Genomic DNA, 21,853 nt, shown 5'->3' with positions numbered 1-21,853 from the left:
CCTATTCTTTGTCTCTGTTTTTCCTTTTTTCTTTTGCCCTACCCAGGTGCATGGGGAGTTTCTTGCCTTTTGGGAAGTCTGAGGTCTTCTGCCAGTGTTCAGTAGGTGCTCTGTAGGAGCTGTTCCACATGTAGATGTATTTTTGATGTATTTGTGGGGAGGAAGGTGATCTCCATGTCTTACTCCTCCACCTTCTTGGAACTCTCCCCCTGTAATAACTATTAATAAAGTATAATCTATAAAAATACTGAATCACTATGCTGTACCTGAAACTAATATAATATTATAAATCAACTATACTTGAAAAGCAAAAACCAAAAAAAAAAAAAAAAGCATAGAGTTGGGCTGTATCATACAACTTGATGTTCAATTTAAGTTGGAGAAAATACTTTCACTGATGGGTTTAGTTCCTTTACTTTCATTGTGATTGGCAAGATATTTAATTTTTTATGATTTTAATTTGTTCTTCTGATTTTTCTCTTTTATTCTCCTCTCCTGCTTTTTATTAGATTGTTATTTAAAAATAATATCCTATTTGCTGGTTTGAAAGTTACACTTCTAATTTTTATTCTTTTAATTGCCAATACTCAGACTTTTAGAATCACCTAGAGTACTTGTTAGAACATAGATTGCTGGGCCCACCCCCAGAGTTTCTAATTCAGAGCTGGGTTAGCCTCCAAGCATTTGCGTTTCTTACAAGTCCCCAGATAATGCTAATGCTGCCCTTCTGGAAATCACACCTTGAAAGACCAGCAGCAATTGGTGCTTACCAGCAGATAAATATTAGCACCTGTACCCAATAACCATTCCTAGTTGACTTCCTAATTATTTTTGAATTCTTTTACTTGTTGAGTTTTCTGCTTTCCCACCAGATCAGCCATGCGTTAAAATGTTTAAATTTCATTGTATCCGATATTTTTAGGAGTGCAGTTCTCAGAGGAGTTTCTTTGACCATCTAATCCCATAATATTGCCAGGAACAGAAGCAGGACTGTAATTTCTCATAGGAGAATAATTTTTTCCCCCATTCTGAATGCTGAACAGAGAGAAACTTTCTTGCAAGTTTCTGGTCTGATGGCTGGAGTTTCTTTGGTCTCTTTGATATGAGGTACAGCCTTTACAGACCCCTGGCTGTAAGTAGCAGTTTAGCTCTGTGCCTTCTGTGAACCCAAGGCCATGTCTCCTGCCCTTGATAGGCAGTTCAAACTCCAGCTTTGAGTCTTGAGACATCAGCTTATGGCCTCCCGTTCTAATGAATATCCTCTTCATTACTAGCACTGCGTGGTTTCCCTTGGCTGTGTTTGTAGACTTGGGAGAGGAGGATGTATTTCATTCACCCGTTCTATGTGTGTCATGGGGTGGAGGTTGGGGAAGCTATGTAATCTCAGTCCACCTGGTTGTCTTCTATTATTTTTCAGTTGTCATCTAACAGAGAACACGGAGCATAGGGTCAAAAAGGTTTGAGAAGCAGAAAGTGAGTGGAAAAGAGAACACTTTGTCTGGAATGCACCTGAGCTTAGGGACTTGGAGTTGGTAGCATATCATTAGTACTGGAGAATAGTAGGTGGTGCTGAATTGGAAGTAATTGAAGGAAGGCACCTTGCTGGTGTTAGTTAACACTATAAATGAGACCTGGGAATTTTAAAAGTTTTAAATTTTTACTAGGGCCAATCTTCCTTGAAATGTTTTTATTGCATATAAAACATATGCTACTAAAATTTTTAAATAGTTTTCTTTTGGAGTCATTCTTTTCTTAAATACTGACTTACCCTTCTTAGGTGTGCACTGACAACATATGCTGAAGAATATGCTCCACCGTATGAATATCAGCCACGTGTGAGTATAAGAGGGCTGCAAGGCCATATTCTAAATATTTATGTACTTAATATGATTCTTTACATGTAGTGTAAATAGTCATGCTTGAGAAGAAAGGACAAATTGCTGAGATTTATGATGTTTTATATTTATTCAGAGATATTAGCTATTTGTGGGAGTTAATGGAATATTTTATGGTTATGATTTATTTTGGGAATAAGTTTATAGATTTCAGGGAGAAAATATTGCAGTGTCCAAAATATATTACTTTCTTCCTCATCTTATTTTATTGTCCCCCTCCCTAAATTCAATTTATCTGGAATAAGAACCTACCTTTCTATTCATTTGTATTGTATTAGCATATGAAAATAAGTGGTTTAATTTAGCTCTGGGAAATATGTATGTTGATAAAATATGTCCAGCTTACAACTTCAATAAACTTGTACTTAAAAATTATACAACAATTATACAAAAGCAAAACAAGGCTGCTTCCTATTAGTCTTTTTTAGGAAGTCTTAACTGGTGCAATAGATAAGAGACTTAACTATTGAAAAAGAGGAGAAAAAAATCTTTATTTTCAGATAGTATGATTGTCTTCTCAGGAGAACCAAGATGTTAAAATAAGTAACTAGAATGAATAAGACCAGTTAGTAAGGTGAGTACTAAATAAATAAATGTATCAAAGACAATATCTTTCCTTCATATTAGCAATAACTGCTTAGTAGGCTATAAAGGAAAAAACATGCAAACTACTATAACAACACAAATTTTAACTACTTTTATGAAGAAAATTCTAGATCAAATAAAGATCAATAAAGAATATGTGGTAGTTCGTCTCCAAAGATGGTGGACAGGCCACTTCCCCAGCAAGAGGTAAATGTTCCTCCACCTTTTGAATTTAGGCTGTCACATGACAGATTTGATCAATAGAATGTGGCAAAAGGAATCCTATGCCAAATCTAGGCTATCTTTAATAAGAGTAATTATTACTCTTTAATCTAGAGTAGCCTAGATTTCTTACATGGTGGCTCAGGGCTTCCAACTCTTGGAGCCCTGAGCCACCATGTAAGAAATCTAGGCTACTCTGCTGGAGGGAGAGGCCATGAGAAGGAACACTGATGAGCTTGACTTATGAGTGACAAAGCCGTCTTGGACATCCACCCTAATAAGCTTGGACTGCAACTCCAGCTGCCATCTGACTGCAAACCATGAGAGATTCCAAGAAGATAATAATAAATTGTTACTGAAGGCATTAAGGTTTTTTTGTTGTTTTTTTTTTAATAAATATACACCGGGCTTCCCTGGTGGTGCAGTGGTTGGGAGTCTGCCTGCCGATGCAGGGGACACGGGTTCGTGCCCCGGTCCAGGAAGATCCCACATGCCGCGGAGTGGCTAGGCCCATGAGCCATGGCTGCTGAGCCTGTGCGTCCGGAGCCTGTGCTCTGCAACGGGAGAGGCCACAACAGTGAGAGGCCCGCGTACCGCAAAAAAAAAAATTAAAAATAATATATATATAATAATAAATAAATAAATATACACCAAAGGTAACTAAGACAGAAATCTCAAATACAAGGGAATAACTACCATTTGAGGGGACTGGAAAACTAAATTATAAGTTAAATTTATAAATTTAATATAATTACATTAAAAATTCCAATGGATTTTGTTTTCTATCAGAACTCTAAGATTCTGAAAATTATTTGAAAGTATAAACAGATGAGAATAATCACAAGTTTTTTGAAACAGTGGCATAACCAATTTAGGGAAGTAAACTGTTCATGATACTACTTTCGTTATGTTTAATCTTATTTATTTCTTCTCATTAAAAAATAGCATTCAATGGGACTTCCCTGGTGGCGCAGTGGTTGGGAGTCCGCCTGCCTATGCAGGGGACACGGGTTCGTGCCCCGGTCCGGGAGGATCCCACATGCCGCGGAGCGGCTGGGCCCGTGAGCCATGGCCGCTGGGCCTGCGCGTCCGGAGCCTGTGCTCCGCGACGGGAGAGGCCACAGCAGTGGGAGGCCGGCGTACCACAAAAAAAAAAAAAAAAAAAAAAAAAAATAGCATTCAAGCCATAAGAAAAGCATACATGATGGCTTATGGATTAATATGCTTAATACATAAAGAACTCAAACCTATTGGCCAGAAAAATGTTAAAACCCTAGGGAAATGAGCAAAGGTCATATAAAGACAGTTCACAAAGTAGGAAATTATTATTATTAACTAGCTGATAAATACAGGGAAAATCCCAATCTACAAATAATAGAATATATGAATTAAAGCAATAAATTTTTTTGCTAATAAAATTGGCAATATTTTTAAAATAATAATACTCAATTGAGTAAAGGTGGGGTGAAATGGGTACTTTTTTCTATTGCCAGGAATATTGTAAATTATTTTAATCTTTCTGTAAAGGAATTTGGCGATATGAATTGAGATACTATTTGATCTAATAATTCTGCTAAGGATTTCCCCAAAGAAAAATAGTTCATACCAGGGATAAAATTTATATCCAAAGATACTCATCATTGCATTATGTATTACAGCAAAACTTGGAAATTACCTAATGCTTTAGTATTAGGTGTAGTGCTCTAGGGATTCAGAATGAGCCTCCCCAAAATTTGTCACTCCTGCATGAGGATTTTTTTGAGTTAAAGACATGAGACCCTGTGTGTTCAAGATAACCTACTGTTCCTCCCTTAACTACCTAGAAGAATTTAAACTGGGAAGTTTTCCCAGAAAAAAAAAAAGTTATTGCAGAGATAAATTTGAGCTAAGTAGCCCCATCTGTATGGTAGGGCAAATGTCTAATTGCCAAACATCTGCTTTTCTTATTGTCTTGTGAAACCTCCTTTTCTTGGAAGCTCCAGGCCCCTATCCCATTCCTTAGCTCAGGATGACATGTATACCTTATTTTACCTTTCTGTCTTTGAACCTCTTATGTATGTAGGGACTCTGACCTTCTCATGTATGTGGGGTTCCTGTATGTATGAAATTAAATTAGACTTCTTCCTGTTAATCTGTCTCATGTCAGTTTAATTCTTAGACCAGTCAGAAGAACCTAGAACTGTAAAGGAAAGTTTTTTTCTTCTCTGACAGTACCAATTAAATAGGTTATAATCACATGATGAGATATTTTATAGCCTTTAGAAAGTCCATGGATAGTTCTTACTGTCTTGATAAATCTTCTTATTTAAGGTCAAGAAAAACATTAAGATACAAAATTGTATGTGTATTTTATCCAAACTATGTAAAAGTATAGAGGAAAAAAACCTGAAGAAACTGTCAAAATGCTAGTAAAGTTGACTAGTGAATGGTGAAATTCTAAGTGATTTTCTTCATCTTTATACTTTTCAGCATTTTCTAATGTAGTAAGCATGGTGGTTTATAATCAGAAAACCCTCAAGGAAACAAATATATTATTTTAAAATGCAATTCAGGCTCATTTCCTTATATACATGGGATTTGGCTCCATCTCCAAACAAAAGGAAGTTGTAAGGCACGTAATTAAAAACTCACAAAATTCAAAGGACTGGTTTCCCCAAGAGCATAAATATAAAGAATGTGCGATGTGTTCTCAGGGTGCATGAATCTTTAGCTATTGTGTTGTATATTTGTGCTTTATTTTTTTCAGCATTATTTCTAGTATTTCTCATGTTGCTTGTTTCCACATTAACAGCACAGCATGCAGCATGCGCTGGCAGTTCTTTGGCTTTATTTAGAGTTTTGTTCATTCACTTCTAAGTTCTTTATCAAAGGAATTGATTTTGAGGCATGTTTTTAGCCCTGCTTCTAGCACCCCATTAATGAATGCTTGCATTACATTGTTATAGAATACAAAAAATCTTTTAAATTGTAATGACAATGAATGGTTAAGTAACAGCAGAATAGTGACTGAACTCTGACTTAGAAGTTACTGTGCACATAAACAAATGTATGATTCATAAAATACTGACAAAATAAGGAGAATATTTTTTACTTGCTAGAGACTTCACCATGTGGCCTTAGCATAAACATAGCTCACCATTCACTCAGGCTACCACCTTTGCAATTATGCAATTCCTGAAGAAATCTTAAAATATTTTGATTCGTATTATTTTAAATTTTGTGCATGAATTGAAACTTTATAAATTTTTATATTATGGTCTCTTACATTTGCTTAATTCATAATTGCATAAAGTGGGATAGCATCATAAGAAGTCTTAAGGAGAATGCAAATTATCTCCCCATAGCTCTAGATGTGAACGAATAAATACAGAATATTAGGAAACTATGAAATCATTTCCAAGGAGAGAAATGAAAGAGAATTGCAAGCTACTTCTTCAGAATTCCACCTCTTAAAGCTGGGTACAGTAAGTCACCTACATACAAACAAGTTCTGTTCCAAGAGCATGTTCATGGTCCAATTTGTTAAGTCCAACAAAGTTAGCCTAGGTACCCAACTAACATAATTGCCTATATAGTACTGTACTGTAATAGGTTTATAATACTTTTCACACAAATAATACATAAAAAACAAATGCAAAAAATAAAGAAAACATTTAAAATCTTACAGTACAGTACCTTGAAAAGTACAGTAGTACAGTACAACAGCCGGCATACAGGGGCTGGCATCGAGTGAACTAGCAAGAAGAGTTACTGACTGGAGGAGGGAGAGGAGGTGGGAGATGGTGGAGTAGGAGATGGTAGAGCTGGAGGATAGTCAGCAATAGGAGACGGAGGGCAAGCTGCAGTTTCACTCATGCCTGACATTGATGGCACAGGTTCTGGCTCCTTGCTGGATTCAATTCTATCTTCCCTCTTGAAAAGTGATCCAGTGATGTCTGGGTAGTAGCTCTTTTTTTCTCATCATAGATGACACGGTAGCACTGGATTGCATTCTGAATGGCTGCTGCAAACTTCATGTACTGTTCTATGTTCGAGTCCTGTGCCTCAAAAACTAACAGTGCCTCCTCAAATAAAGAAAATCCCCTTGCCACTTCCTGTGTCGTGAATCTCTTCAGTTCTTCAGTTACTTCTTCTTCCTCTTGTCTCTCTTCGTCCTTTCTCTGGGCCTCCAATTTCATCAGGTAGGTCTTCATTAGTAAGCTCCTCGTGTTGCACAGCAACAGTGCTGGACAGTACAGCACACAAAAGCACAACCACTTGTAGAGGATGCACACACGTGACAATGTACACCAGGCACGTGAACTAATTTACATGAATGGTCATGCAAACACACGTTCATATCTTTGAAAGTTTGCAACTTGAAGGTTTGTATGTAGGGGACTTACTGAACTTATTATGACTCACCCAATTTCAATGGAAGATACCTTCTCTTAAAAGCTTCCCTATCATTCTCCCAAAGAACCAAAATAAAGGAAAAGTTACAGAGAAGTTACATCAGAAGATTGGTCTAAAGCTGGCTATTTGTAGGGTATGTGAGCCTTTGAGACAAAGGACAAGTGAGCTGAGGGTAATGGTAAGGAAACTAAGGATTAGTAAGGAAAATAATTAGTTCAGGCACAGACTAGCAAACTCAGGAAGTTGAAGGGTCCAGGGAATTAAAAAAAGAACAAGCACGACAGTAGTGAAGGAGTGAGAGAGCGAGAAGATTTAGAAGTAGTGAGCAAAGGGAAGGTCCTGGAATTTTTTGATATTTCAGATGTAGAACAATTTTGGGGAATGACAGATCCCAAGATGTGGTCATGGGAATGAATTTCTATAATGGAATCCAAGCCATTGACTTGAGAAGGTGAAAAAATGGTAAGCCAGAGTGTTGGCTAGATTCTAAATATGGGTGTTGGAAGTCAACCTACAATATATCAGGATAGAAAGGTAGGGCCAAAGGTTGATTCAAGTGACCAGTCCCTCAGTGGGAGCACTTTGGAGGTACATGGCTCCTCTCAGCCCTGCAGCTGCCATTTGAGTACATCTGATTGATCATTTTGTGTGAAGTACCATTTTGTTTTCCTAAATATAGCTGCCTATTGAATTATCTTTCCAGACGTATAAGTAGCTTTAAAGCAAAAAGTGTTGCATATCCTAGTTGTTTCAGAGATAAAAAGCTGAGGAAGTTTTTAATAGAATTATGTTTTAAAGCTGGCATGCATTCCAAATTGATTACAAGGGATCCAAGCAGTGTTTCATAGTAGGTAAGAAAAGAGGCTGTATCTGTTTAAAATATTACCAACAGTGGTAGGATTGGCCTATCCTATCACTGGGGTTCTATGCCCTGGTACAGATATAGCATTGTTAAAATATTGATATTTCTGTGCTATTTGGAAATTTACTGTGGCCTTGAGTTTCTTCCATTGAAAGAAAAAAAAATTAATACATTTTACAACTGCATTGCTATAAAGACAAATATAATCCAGGTTGGATTATATTCATTTTCTTTTTGGATTTAAAGGCTTATTAAAGAGATATATTTATTATCTTATTATTATTATTATTTTTTGTGGTACACGGGCCTCTCACTGCTGTGGCCTCTCCCGTTGCGGAGCACAGGCTCCGGACGCGCAGGCTCAGCGGACATGGCTCACAGGCCCAGCCGCTCCGCGGCATGTGGGATCTTCCCAGACCGGGACACGAACCCACGTCCCCTGCATCGGCAGGCGGACTCTCAACCACTGCGCCACCAGGGAAGCCCAAGAGATATATTTCTTAGGCTGTACCTCTCGTTGGCATTTTGTAAAGATTACCTATCCTTTTTCCTTTTATACTTTTAGACTGTTTGTCTTCTTGCCTATTTATGACTATTTGTGACTATATTATGGTATTTTATGGCCATGTTATGTGACCACGTTATTGTTAAGCCTCCTGAAATTATTACCAATATACTAATGAGTGTTATTACAACAAAACTAAATCGTACAATACTCATTTTTTTCTGAGAAGTACTTTTGGACTTTTGTACCCTATTTTAAGCAAAATTTTCTGTATAATAGCTGCCATTGTTTACTGCCCTAAGATGTTTATGGATATTAAATTACTGACATCATTTCCTGGCTTCAGTATGAGTTTCTATCACTTAATAGAGTTGGTTTTTCAAAATGGCATTTGCATTTTTTATTATGGTAAAATATACATAATATAAAATTTACCATTTTAACCCTTTTTTAGTGTACAATTTAGTGGCACCAAGTACATTCACATTATTGTTATATTCATTTTGAAAATTCTGATTTATAAAAAATGAAAACATTTTTGTGGACCCTTTAAAATACTATGGGCCATAGGCACTGGGCTTTCTGTGCCTCATGGCTGAGTGGGCCCAGCCTGGACCTTCTGGTGGTTTAACACCTGCCTGACCAGGAGTATCCAGAACTTGCCTAATCTGACTGCCTGGTGTGTACTGATTTATAAATACTTTGAGTATCATCCCAGACCAAGTTACACCTTGGCTAGGAGTCAGGTGAGCATCATCAAAAGCCTTTTATTGGGCTTCCCTGGTGGCGCAGTGGTTGAGAGTCCGCCTGCCGATGCAGGGGACACGGGTTTGTGCCCCGGGAAGATCCCAGATGCCGTGGAGTGACTGGGCCCGTGAACCGTGGCCACTGAGCTTGTGCGTCCGGAGCCTGTGCTCTGCAACGGGAGGGGCCACAACAGTGATAGGCCCACGTACTGAAAAAAAAAAAAAAGCCTTTTATTGTTCTTTTAGGCTCAGTCACATGAAAGAAACTCCCCAAAGGCTAGAATTGTCTTTAGTTTCCTGCTTCCTAGGAAGGGATGTCTAACAGTGGCTTTAAAAAGAAGATAAGGGAAAGAGTGACTTGCTGAAAACCACCAACAGCTGGGTCAGAAAGTTAATCTAGAAAGGTTGGTGGTTCTATAGGAAGTATCACCTGTCAACTAAATTAGCTTTCATTCCCACTTCTTTTTAAGGCCCTCTCTTTGTATCTTTGCTCCATTCTGTGTCCCCATGATCTTCCATAATTTCATTCCAGTATAGGCAGTCTTTTTCCTTTTTTCTTGTTCTTTTGTTGTTTTTGTTGTTCTGTTTTAAAAACATAATAGCACAAAAAGTTGTGCGATGTAATTCTGGCCACAGGGAATAATCATGTGTAAGCCTTGTAGTCTAGACTAAAGTGTGGTTTTGCCAAACTTTTATTCAGAAAATTAAGGCTGAACTTTAATTAGGTAACGTTTCAGAGTTAATGATGTGTCTTCATGACTTTTATTTTAGTACTACTTTGCTTTGTACTGCATCTTAATATATCTACTATTTAATTTTCTCTTTTTTGTCCTGTTAAGGTTCTGAATCACTATCTATTAACAAAAGAATCATGGCCATTTGCTGATTATGCTTGTTTATCTTATTATGTGCTATTGACTGAAATGAAATTAGAATTTTAGATTCTTCTGCAAAAGAGGTGCTGGTGGGGGAGTGGAATTGGAGAAGAGGGAAGGGGGTCACATGATTGTACCTAGTATTTTTTGATTAATGTCAAGGTGTTCCAAAATGCTGCTGCTAGTTAACCAGAGAAACAGCCCTCTATTACTTGGGTTCAGAAGGAGATGGTGGCCTTCCTCTGCCTGAATTCATGCCTCCACCTAAATTCCTCCACCTAAATTCAATGTGTGTTGCACATATGTGTGTTGACCTTATATGTATACATATAGGCATGATTTTGTAGTTTATAGGCAAACAATTCTGAATCTGAGTCTCATGGCATTCTGCCAGCACTAAGGGACTGCATTTCCTAGGCCCCAGCTTCAACTTTAGGATCTTCTGGCCGCTGCTCATATAGCTCCACAGGGCTTCCCCAGAGACAGATAGATACATAGATAAGATAGAGAGATAGATCAGATAGGTAGATAGTCTATCATATCTCTCTATGCTCTCTTTCTCTCTTTCTATCTGTCTCCTATTGGTTCTGATTCTCTGGAGAACTCTCACTGATATAGACAGGAAGATCTTTATGAGTTCTCTGGCTCTCAAATTCTGTGATTTGATTTGATTTGATTCTCATTGATCCTTTCTCATCCTAATAGTTATTTATGACCAAGTAATCTTTTTGAATAAGTACCTTGGCAGATGTTTAATTCAAGTCTACTTGAAACTTAAAAAATAAATATTTTAACTCCTGCTCACCTCATGTATCACCAACAGCTGAGAAATTTGGGGTTTTGATTCTCAGGAAACTCAGATCCCCAAGTATTTTTTAGCATGTGTCCTTTTAGTGGAAAGAACCCTGTTTCCTTTGATAGTATACCTTCATCTTATGTTGCTTTCTGAAGTTAAGTAACCATGACCTCCTTTTGTTTCTGAGTCAAGTCATAAAAGCTCAGTTCTACTTCAGGGAACTTGGGATTCTGGGAGATTTTATTTTCCTCCTTTTGATTATCTTTAAATTTCTACAGTGAGCATATTTGACTTTTGTAAAGAAGAAAGAAAAAGAATTGAAAAATCAAGAACCCTGGGCCTCAAATTTATATCTAACCACACCACTATAAATATAAAACAGTGGCAAGTGTCCTCATAGAATATAGACTGAGAAATAAGAAAGGTGATGTTTATTTTTTATATTAAAATGATAGGAACAATCAAAATTTGTGCATAAGAAAGAAAAACGTGTCAATAACTAAGGTTTAATAGTGTATTGCTTAGTTTTTGATGCTGGCCATTACTAAAGTTTGAATGATATTAGTCTTTAAAAGTCAGCTTAGGGGCTTCACTGGTGGCACAGTGGTTAAGAATCTGCCTGCCAATGCAGGAGACATGGGTTCGAGCCCTGGCCTGGGCAGATCCCACATGCCACGGAGCAACTAAGCCTGTGTACCGCAACTACTGAGTCTGTGCTCTAGAGCCCGCATGCCACAATGAGTGAGCCCGCACACCACAACTACTGAAGCCCGCACGCCGTGCTCTGCAATAAGAGAAGCCACTGCAATGAGAAGCCCGTGCACTGCAGTGAAGACCCAACGCAGCCAAAAATAAATAAATTTATATAAAGAAAAAGAACCAGAGTTCCTCGGAGACCCACTTAACCACGTCTTTGGGTTTTCATTTACATACATGTAAAAATCTGTATTTTTTTTTTTTTAAAAAGTCAGCTTATTTTGTGATGTGATTGTTCATGTAGATCTCCATATTCTTCTTTGTGATGACCAGACTCATTAATGATATAGATGTTTATACTGATATTCACAGCCTACAATTCCTTGTATTTCCCATAACTATTTTTTCTTTAGTTGAATACCTGTATTTCTTACAAATGCTTTTTCTTTGTAAAATTTTATCAAATAAAAAGAGATAGTAAAGGTTTCTTAAATAATATATCCAACTAATTACATGTTCTTTATAGCTGCATTTGCCAATTACTCTTATCTGTAATTCAATCACTGGGAGAAAAAATATCCAATAGGAATGAAATCATTTTAAAAGTAGTGAAGGGATCTGTCTAAGATGCCTATCCCATGTGATCCCCAGGGTTAGTAAAGTAATTTTGGCTGTACAGGAATTGTTCTTTTCTCCCACATCACTCTGCATGTGTGCTTAGAAGACAACCTTACTAGGGGAAGGTGGGTCTTCAGTCAAGTGCACGTAAGTGGGAAAGAATTTTATACATAATGTATACTGAAAATAATCAAACAAAACATCACAGCAATCTACTTTAATATCTATTTTCATTCCATCTAATGTGACATTCAAATAAATAAGCTTGTTGCCTCAATACCTTTTTAAGAGTAAGTGGAGTACACCAAATGAGGATACTTATAGGCATGCTAGGGAAGAATGACCTTTGCTGTATGAATGCCAGGTGGCTAATAGCTATCCGTAATGGTGGACACAAGGTTAGTTTGTAGTGACTGATTTGGCCAGGAAACATAACCCATTATATAGTTTTATGGATGAGCTATCTAGATGAAGGAATTGAGACTGTGCTTTCAAATTATCTTGTAATATTAAATTAGGCAGAGTTACTGATGTTCTAGAAGGCAGGCCTAAAATTGAAAATAACCTTGAAAAATAAAACTATGAAAAATAAAAGGTCCTAAATAAAAAGGATGAAATCAAATAAGAATAAGTGTAACCACAGAACAACCCCTTGGAAGACTGGGAAAAAATGGGTAAGGACTGGGTATATGGTTGTCTAAGAAACAGTAATGTCATCTTATTCTAAAAAAAGAAAGGTTTGGGAGATATTGATGCTTAGAGGCTATGGGAATGAGGGTGGGAAGGGGATAGGAATCTAAGAATTGGATACCCATCACTTAAAGATACACTGATATATTTTCCTGATATAAGTGGTAAAACTGTGTTCTATTTGTCTTTCACAATGAGGGAAGGTCGACTGGGGACTCAAGAGGACCCTTCTGTAATATCCTAACCTGTCTTTCTATGATCTGTTAAAAAGAAGAAGGAAGAGAAAGAAAAGAAAAGGAAGAAGAAAGCTTTATTAACCTTAACGCAGATTTTCCCTAGAGTGATTGTCTTGCTGGGTCTTTAGTGATTCCTGTTTCTACAGGACCTGTTTGCCCTTAGCATTCTTTTCTCTGACACTTTTTTCCGTCTTCTATCAGGATGTTTCACTCAACTTCCTCAACCCTTCTCTGAAACAGCACACTCAAAGGTGAAAAGAGATTGACTCTTACTGTTGGTTGTGTTTTGTCAGGTCTTGACCTCTGTGATGCTTCTTTGGAAGTGAGCAGTTGGCTACCACAGCATTCTTTGCCATCCCTTTCCTCAGAATTCATGACATTGCAACACTCTCTCCATACCTTTTCTTCTCTGTCTTTCATGGCTTCTTTATGAACCCAGCCATGAATGTCCCAAAGATTTGGGTCCTAGAACCCTGCTCCTCTCATTTTACATAATCTCAGAGAATTCATCCACTCCCATGACTCTATAACCATCACTTTTTGGGGGTAACTTATTTTTTATATGATTTCAAACTTACAGAAAAGTTACAAGACTAGCAAGAGGAGCTCCCATATAATCTTTACCTGGAGTCAGCAATTGTTTACCATTTGAGAATAGGCTGGAGACTTTGTGCCCCTTTACCTCTGAACAGTTCAATGTGTGTTTCTTAGTAACAAAAACACATAGCTATGGTAAAGTTTTCGACCTAGGGGAAAATTGATACAGTATAATTATTTAAGCCACAGTCCATATTCAAATATAGTCCATTATCCCAGTAATGTTCTTTATAGCTCTTTCCCCAGCCAATGATCACTGCTGTGCACAGGGCACTGACTTCTCTCCAGGCCATCTGTCCCACAACACTGCCTTTAAAATAAACATTTTGTACTGATGTCATCTCTAATTAAAAATGTCTGAGAAGTGACTCATTTCCCTCCTTAAACAAGTCCTCTCCATCTCCATGTCTTTTTTATTCTTTTTAGTGGTGTTAGAGCTCTCTCAGACATCTGGGTTTGAAGTTATGGAACATCTTTGGTTCTTTATCCCCAGTTAGGCTGGTAAGTCCTCTAAATTCTTTCGGTGAAATGTCTCCTTTAGTCCCCTCTTAAGCTGTTGTGCTCTGATGCCCACCCATTCCACACTTCAGACAAATGCTTTCAGTTACCGTCATCTATCTGGAGGACTCAGAAAAAGCTTGCAGTGATTGTCCTATCTTAAGTAAACTTTGTCAGAACTCAGGGTCTGTGTGGCGCCAGAATAGTGGATCAGCCAATAATGTGTGATAATTCACGAATCTCTTTCTATACACAGTTTCTAAATACTTCTTCCCACCCCCACTAAATAGTTGTTGAATAAACATTTAAATAGTATGTTAGGGTGTTGAAACCATAACGACTATCTGCAACTCACATATGCAGAGGAAGTATGTCTAACTGATAACTGGCCCTCTTCCCGAGCCCATAACCAGTGGGAAAACACTAACTCTTCAATACTCTTAAAGCTTAGTCTGATTCCATAATTCAAATAGTTCCTATAGGAGATATTTAACCTTCCTTGAAAAAACTCTCACTTTCTCAGAGATCCTCTCCCATCCCCTATGTGTAGAAAAGCAGATCTGAGACTGTTATCTGTTAAAAGTCCTGCTTACAAGGTTGGCCTTTGGTTGGCATCTAGAGATAAGAATTCCTGAATAAGAGTAGCTCACTGTGTCTAAACTGTTTGCACAAACAATGTGGTTTATGTTGAACACCTGTTTTCCTTCTGCAAGTCTGGAATTTTGGTATGTGCTAGGCAGAGGGTGCCTGTGTGACCGGCCCCCAAGAAAAATCTTGGGCTTGGAGTCTCTGATGAGCTTCCCGAGTAGATAGCATTTCACAACACATGGCAGGGGGAATTAAGTGCATCTTGTGTGACTCACTGAGGGGGGGCTCTTGGTCTCAGAATTTCGCACCTGTTTTTTTCTGGACTTTAGCCCATGTGCCTTTTCCCTTTGCTGACTTTGCTTTGAATCAACTTGCTGTAATCAATTATAGCCACAAGTACAATTATATATTGAGTTTTATGAGCCCTCCTGGCAAGTCACTGTATCTAGGGGTGGTCTTAGGAATCCCAACACACCCTACTTTTCTCCCTGTGGCAGATTGTTATTTTCCCAAAATGGTTGCAACATGTGCTGGCATCGCACATGCTCTTACAATGTGATTTTGACACTCTTCACATTGAGAGGCAGAGTCCATGTTACCTCCCCTAGAATTTGGGTGAACTGTGACTATGATGGAAGTGATGCTATGCGATTTCCAGAGTAGTTGATTAAAAGTAACGCAACTTCCTCCTGGTTCTCTTTTTGCCATCCTTATCCTCAGAACCTAGTCACCATGCTGTGAGGAACCCCATGCAGGCACAAGGAGTTGTTGTACAGTTGTTCCATCAACAGTCCTAGCTAAAGTCCCAGCAGATAGCCAGCATCAACTACCAATTGGAATGAGAGACGTTTCCAACCCCAGCACTTAAGTCACTCTCAGCTTTCAGGTCTTCCCAACTGAGGCCTCAGACATTGTGAAGCAATAAGATGGCTTTGCTGTACCTTTCCAAATTCCTGACCCAAAGAATCTGGAAATGACTACTGTTTTACACTGCTATGTATGGGTTGGCCAGTTATGCAGCAATAGCAACTGTATCTTTCTCTGAGATGGCATCCGGGTATATGGAAAGAGGGATGCAACTTAGCATCCTGATGCCAGAGGGGAAGAGCAGCATTTTCTGTGTGGTGGTCTCTGGGATGATATCTCAAGTCCAGCTTGTTGCTCTTTCCCTTGCCAGCATAAGTGGCTATAGTCTGTGGCTGTTGTTAACTGTCAGTCTTTTTCTATTTCTCACTCTTTTTCTCTGGGCTTGGTTGGAGCCCTCATGGCATGTTTGAGATGGCATGTTTGAGATGACTCAGCCTCATTTCCACTTCCATAGATACTGTGGACCCCACAGAAGCCTTCTGTGACTCCCATTCAGTACCTAGCTCCAATGCTCAGCTCTGCAGCTAACAGTTGAACTCCCTCTGCAGACTTACAACTACTTCAGGGTCTTGTTTATGCCACAGGATACAAACGTGGTTCAGAATTGATGATTCTCAGAGCCTCCCTCTGCCTGACCATGCTGTTCTGCCAGTTTGGGTTTGGCTGTGCCCCAGGCAAATGAAAGAACAGCCTGAGTGGTGGTCTGTTCTGAGTTCTCATGAGAGATGGGGGGCCAGGAGACCCCTTATACCTTTGTGCCATTATTTTCATTTATCCAGTGCACTTCCCTCTGTCCACATCAATGAGACTCTATGTCAATGAGACTGTCTGATTTAAGTCAACAGATGGGAAAATTGGGAAATGCTTCGACTATTTCTGCTGTCCTGCTTTACTTTTCCCTTATTTTCGTCTTCCTACAATGCCCCAGACTTCTTCCCTATCTTCCTACTCTCCATTCCAACTCTTGTTTAAGCCTTCATGGCAAAGGATGTTTTCCTACATGCTTGGAGAAATCTATGATCTGAGTCTTCCAGGTATGGTCATTGATATTCTGAAATCCTCAAGACTGAACTGGATTGCAAGGCTGTTGTCTTTCGGAAAAACCCTATTTTGAATTAGAAGGTGATATTACTTTGCATTTTGGTTGCCATTTTTTTTCTAAAACAAATTTTGATCTCCCCTTGGGAAAATGGGTGGTTACACACCCCGAAAAGGGAAAACTACTAATAATTTTGAATGATTACGCCCTCCCTGTATACTTGGTTTGAGAGGTACACCAAATTACTCACTTGTCCAAAACTCCCACCATCTCAATTTAGCCTTGGGTATGAATTGCAGTCAATATAAAGGTCCTCTGAGGTAGGACCTTCTTGGTGAAGCTGCTTTTTTCTATTCTGTTTTGTGCCTTTTGTATTAAACTTTGGAAAACATAATCTGTTCTGCTTCCTTATAACAATTATACCCTCCTGGTTCCTAATAGTTTGTTCTTATTTTTGAAAACCTTCTTTATTCACTTATTCCATGTTTACATCCTTCTAATTCCTGAGTATATGCTTAGGCACAAATTTACTGCTTGCCTTGACTCCTACTTTTTTATATATGCCCAGCTGCTCCCTTGTTTTTGCTCCATTTCCTTGCTCTAACTCTCAGAACCTCGGTGTTTCAATATTGCAAATTATTCAGTATGTATTAGGATGCTTTTAGTAGGTTGTACAAAAACCAACTCAAACCAGATCAGACAGTAGAAGTAATTTATTGGCTCATATTTATTTGAAAAGTCTGGCTTCAGGAAAAGATTGATATGGCAATGTCATTGGTACTTTTTACTGATTCTCAAGCCTGCCTTTTATGGTGTTGGTTTCATGCTATACTGATAGTAGGCAGGCTGCCAACAGCAACCTGGGCTAGATGCTTCCTTACTTATGTGCAATAGTGGAAAAAGAATGTTTTTCCCCCAAACTCTTGAACAAAATCTCAGGCTTTAAGCTGTTTGGACAAACTCAAGTCACATGCCTAACATTGAACCAATGACTGTCTTTGAGAGTGGAGTGAGATTGTCCTTATTTTCTTAGGCCAATTAGATTCTATCCCTAGACTGGGAGGGGGGTTAATCTACTCAAACTGCATGGTTACTACACAATGTGAAATGGGAGAAGTGGATGCAGGGTGAGCTGGTGTCACCTCTTAAAGTTTGCATGAGATGAGCATGCTCACGTCTTCCCAACTCAATGTTCACTACTGACTTCACTTGGTAGCTTGAAGTCAACCATGGCAGGAGTATTTATACCACAGAAATTGTCAAATATTACAAATCAGTTGTGTGGGCTTTTTTTTTTTGGTGGGGGGAGCTGGTTTACCAATACATCTCTGATAATGGGAGGCACTCAGTTTTATGTGTTAACAGGCAACAAACATTCTCTTAATTAGTTTTCCTAACTTCAGAATTGCACACCCCTACTTACCACTTTTTAAAAATAATGGCTTTACTGAGATTTAATTCACCTGCCATAAAATTCACCCTTTTAAAACATACAATTCAGTGATTTTTGGTGTATCTCCAGTGTCATACCGTCATCACCACAGTCAATTTCAGTATATTTTCATCACCCCCAAAAGAAACCCCATACCCACTGTAGTAGTTAGGTTTCTCTACAGAAACAAAACCAAAGCTGAAAACCCCGGAAAGCCAGTGATGTAATTCACTTCGAGTTTGAAGGCTTGAGAACCAGGAGTACCAAGGAGCAGGATAAGATTAATGTCTCAGCTTGAGCAATCAGGCAGAAAGGGGCCAATTCTTACTTTGTCTGCCTTTCTCTTCTATTCAGGCCCTCAACAGATTGGATGATGCCCACCCACATTGGGGAAGGCAAACTACTGAGCCCATCAATTTAAATGCTAATTTCATCTGGAAACACTTTCACAGACACAACCCACAAATAATGTTTAGCCACATATCTTGGTGCCTCGTGATCCAGTCACACCCATTAATAGTCACTCCTCATTCCTTCCCTCCCACTATCCCCTGGCAAAACTACTTTCTGTCTCTGTGGACTTGCCCATTTTGGACATTTCATATAAGGAATCATACAATCTGTCTTTTGGCTTAGTTTCTTTCACCTCACATAATGTTTTCAAGGTTCATCTATGCTATACAACTATCAGTATTTTTTTCCTTTTATTGCCAGATAATATTTCATCGTGTGAATATACCACATCGTGAATTGTTTATACATCCATCAGCTAATGACATGTGAGTTGTTGAGATCCAGTTCTAATCATAGTTCTGGAATCCGGTCCTTTTCACCTTCAGTCTTTAGTACCTTCTGCAGCTGGAATACTTTTCCTAAAACATCACATTTATTCTTGTCACTCATCACATCAAAATATATTGTCCACTCTGTCTGGGAGATGCTAAAGGAAGGCGCTGACCTCGCATGTGAAGCTGTCCTCAGTTCCACTGCAACTGGGGTAGAAATCAGCAGATCCTGCCGCCTACTTAGAGGGCAGTTTGGCAAGCGATGCTCTAATCTCATTTAAAGGGCCTCTAGCTGACCAAAAACAAACAAACAAACCCCAAAGAAATAGACCCCAACAACACAAAGCAAAAGCCCAAAACTATATAGAAAGTGACATGGATATTATGTAGCTTTTGGATTTTATTGTTTATATATTTTATCTCTTAAATATTAAGAATTTCATGAGGGTGCTGGTGGGATGATGTGTCTTACAGGTAGATAGCTTGAAGCCCTGGCTGAATCAGTAGCATTCTTTAGATTCTCTCCTGAGATTTTAAGCAAATGGTCTTATATGTGAAGTGGGAGTAATAATTCTTACTTCAGAGCCTGTTGTGGATTAAAAGTTATAAATACTCAACTACCGTGTTCAACCCGTAATAGGCACTCAGTAAATAGACACTATAATGATTATTATATGGTTAGAATTTTCATTTATTTTCAATAAAGCCAATCTAAGTTTAGAACTATTTTGGTGTTCTTTCATTGTTTTATCGTTTTGGTGATTTAATTTCAATATTGTCCTAGTGCTTTAAAATTAGTACCAGTTTGAAGCAGAAATTAGATAATCAGTGCAAGGGCTTTATGTTTCTTGTCTACCATTACCCTTGATATAATCTGAGAGAATCAATATTTCCTTTGGGAAATGGTCAATGATAGTGTCTTGTTTTATTACTATAGAAGCTTTTATGAAGTGCTCTAATGATAAATACCTTAAATATTATACTGGGTTATACTGATATAAATTTCTCATAGGAATGAATCTTCCAGCTTGGCATTTACTGGCAAGTATGACTTGATAGCAATTATTAAAAATATAACCCAAGATATTATTCTTTGGAATGATTATAACATATTAGTAAAAAAGATATTGAATGGTAGTTAAATTGCAATTGTTTTTGTCTTTTTGCAGATGGTCATACAATTTAAATGGTTCTTTATGTTGCATATTTATGGTTTAGAAAAATTCACATATATGATAATTTATAATTTTAATTTTATAAATAAAACAGCCATGAACTAGATTCTTCTTTCAGAATTAGAAGTACTTATAAATGCAATAGCCAAATACACGAGGTGTTAGTAATTTGAGAGATTAAATTAATCAATTTTTTGAAAATTAACCTGTGATCATAATACAACTAACACATTAAAGATCAACTTTTGGAAATCACTCCTTTTTACATATTTTAGTCATTTAATATTATCTTTCTCCCTCCCCCCATAGGGTTATCCTTGTCAAGATGATGATTATTCAGTTGTCTACAGAAAATGCCGTTCTCAGTTCACAGATCTAAATGGTTCCAAAAGATTTGGCATCAACACCTGGCATGATGAGAGTGGGACTTATGCCAATTCATATGTAAAACGAAAACTCTACCCATTAACCAGTAGCCTTGTTCCCTTTTTAAAATAATGTATGGAATCAGATTCTATAACTAATGAAAGGTAATGGATGTAGCAGTTGATGATTTTCTATCCTAATAAATGCAGTGGAAATATTACGATAATAGATTCCTTTAACACAAAATCTTATATTCTAGACCAGTGTGTATATCAGTCTTTTTATAAGCTACTCTGGTATTTTCCAAAGTTTAGTATGTTTTTCACTGAAGGTATATAACCCAATTCTAGATGGTACTTGGAGGAATTTTATTTTATGTTACTTTATTTTGTTTTATTTTATTGACTGGATTTATTTTAAATTTTATTAGGAAAAAATGCATAAAGCTAACACAATCAAGCTCATGATTGCTTAGGGTGTGTCTGATTTAAAAAAAAGAGATAACTTAAATTCCACTTTTGAGTGAATAAAAATTTAGGTGGTACTCAAATTCTACATGAAACTCAACTGGCTTAAGTTTGAGCAACACGGGGCCCTATAATAATGTCGAGTGTGTGTGTGTGTGTGTGTGTGTGTGTGTGTGTGTTTATTGGGGAGGAGTGTGTCTGTTTATACACTTTAACATATCTATGGTGGCTAGCTGCTCTGTGGATTATCATTCAGCATGGTGTTTTTCCTTATACAATATAACACTTTTTATTGTATGAAGTAGCAGAGATGCAGACAGAATCTTAGTGAAACTTTAGGGGTTTAATGGAAAATCCAATCATCTAGTGTTAGATTTAGAATAAATCTTAGCAGTTGTTTTGACTCGCACTCCCGTTTTCCAGATGAGCAGAGACTCACAGAGTTTCAAGTAGCTTGCCCGGGGTTACATAAATAAATTCTAGTTGATCTTTGAGGTACATTTGAACTTTTGTTTTTTCTGAGAATGGGTTTATTTATTTTGGCCTAGGTTAAATTTACTCTCATTGTTTTTCTTTAAAAAAGAAATTCATGAAATAGTATTTCATGATAAATGCTAATTTGATTAGCGAAATATGGGGAAAACTATAAGCCTTGTGAGGAGAGAAATGATAATAAATAAAATATGGATATGCCAAGGAAGCATTCACCAGCAGAGTTTTACTATAATTTATAGCTGCTTTAAAGTGTGTCTGTACATATACATAAATATATGTGTATAAATATGTATATCATACATAAATACGTAATGTTAATTCTTTTTTAAAAAATTAATTATTTTATTATTTTTTAACATCCTTATTGGAGTATAATTGCTTTACAATGGTGTGTTAGTTTCTGCTTTATAACAAAGTGAATCA

At 37.6% G+C, this 21,853-nt stretch overlaps 1 protein-coding gene across 5 annotated transcripts in view; it reads left to right on the top strand.

The window, feature by feature from the left end:
- The window catches only part of CFAP95 (cilia and flagella associated protein 95), a gene marked incomplete at its 5' end in the record, with an annotated part of 123,632 nt that extends 102,828 nt beyond the window's left edge, over nt 1–20,804 (top strand). For all 5 annotated transcript variants that reach the window (XM_082843127.1, XM_082843128.1, XM_082843125.1 and 2 more), the window contains 2 exons: nt 1,778–1,835; nt 20,412–20,804. In XM_082843127.1, coding sequence (XP_082699253.1) covers nt 1,778–1,835; nt 20,412–20,600 — 247 coding nt within the window. In that variant the 3' untranslated portion in view covers nt 20,601–20,804. The remainder of the gene's footprint in view (nt 1–1,777; nt 1,836–20,411) is intronic.
- Between the last annotated feature and the right edge of the window lie 1,049 nt (nt 20,805–21,853).

This window comes from Leucopleurus acutus (assembly GCF_964270905.1).
Source record: "Leucopleurus acutus genome assembly, chromosome: 7".
Classification (NCBI taxonomy): domain Eukaryota; kingdom Metazoa; phylum Chordata; class Mammalia; order Artiodactyla; family Delphinidae; genus Leucopleurus; species Leucopleurus acutus.
The sequence above is the reverse complement of the archived record's forward strand: the minus strand, read 5'-3'. Positions and strand labels throughout refer to the sequence as shown.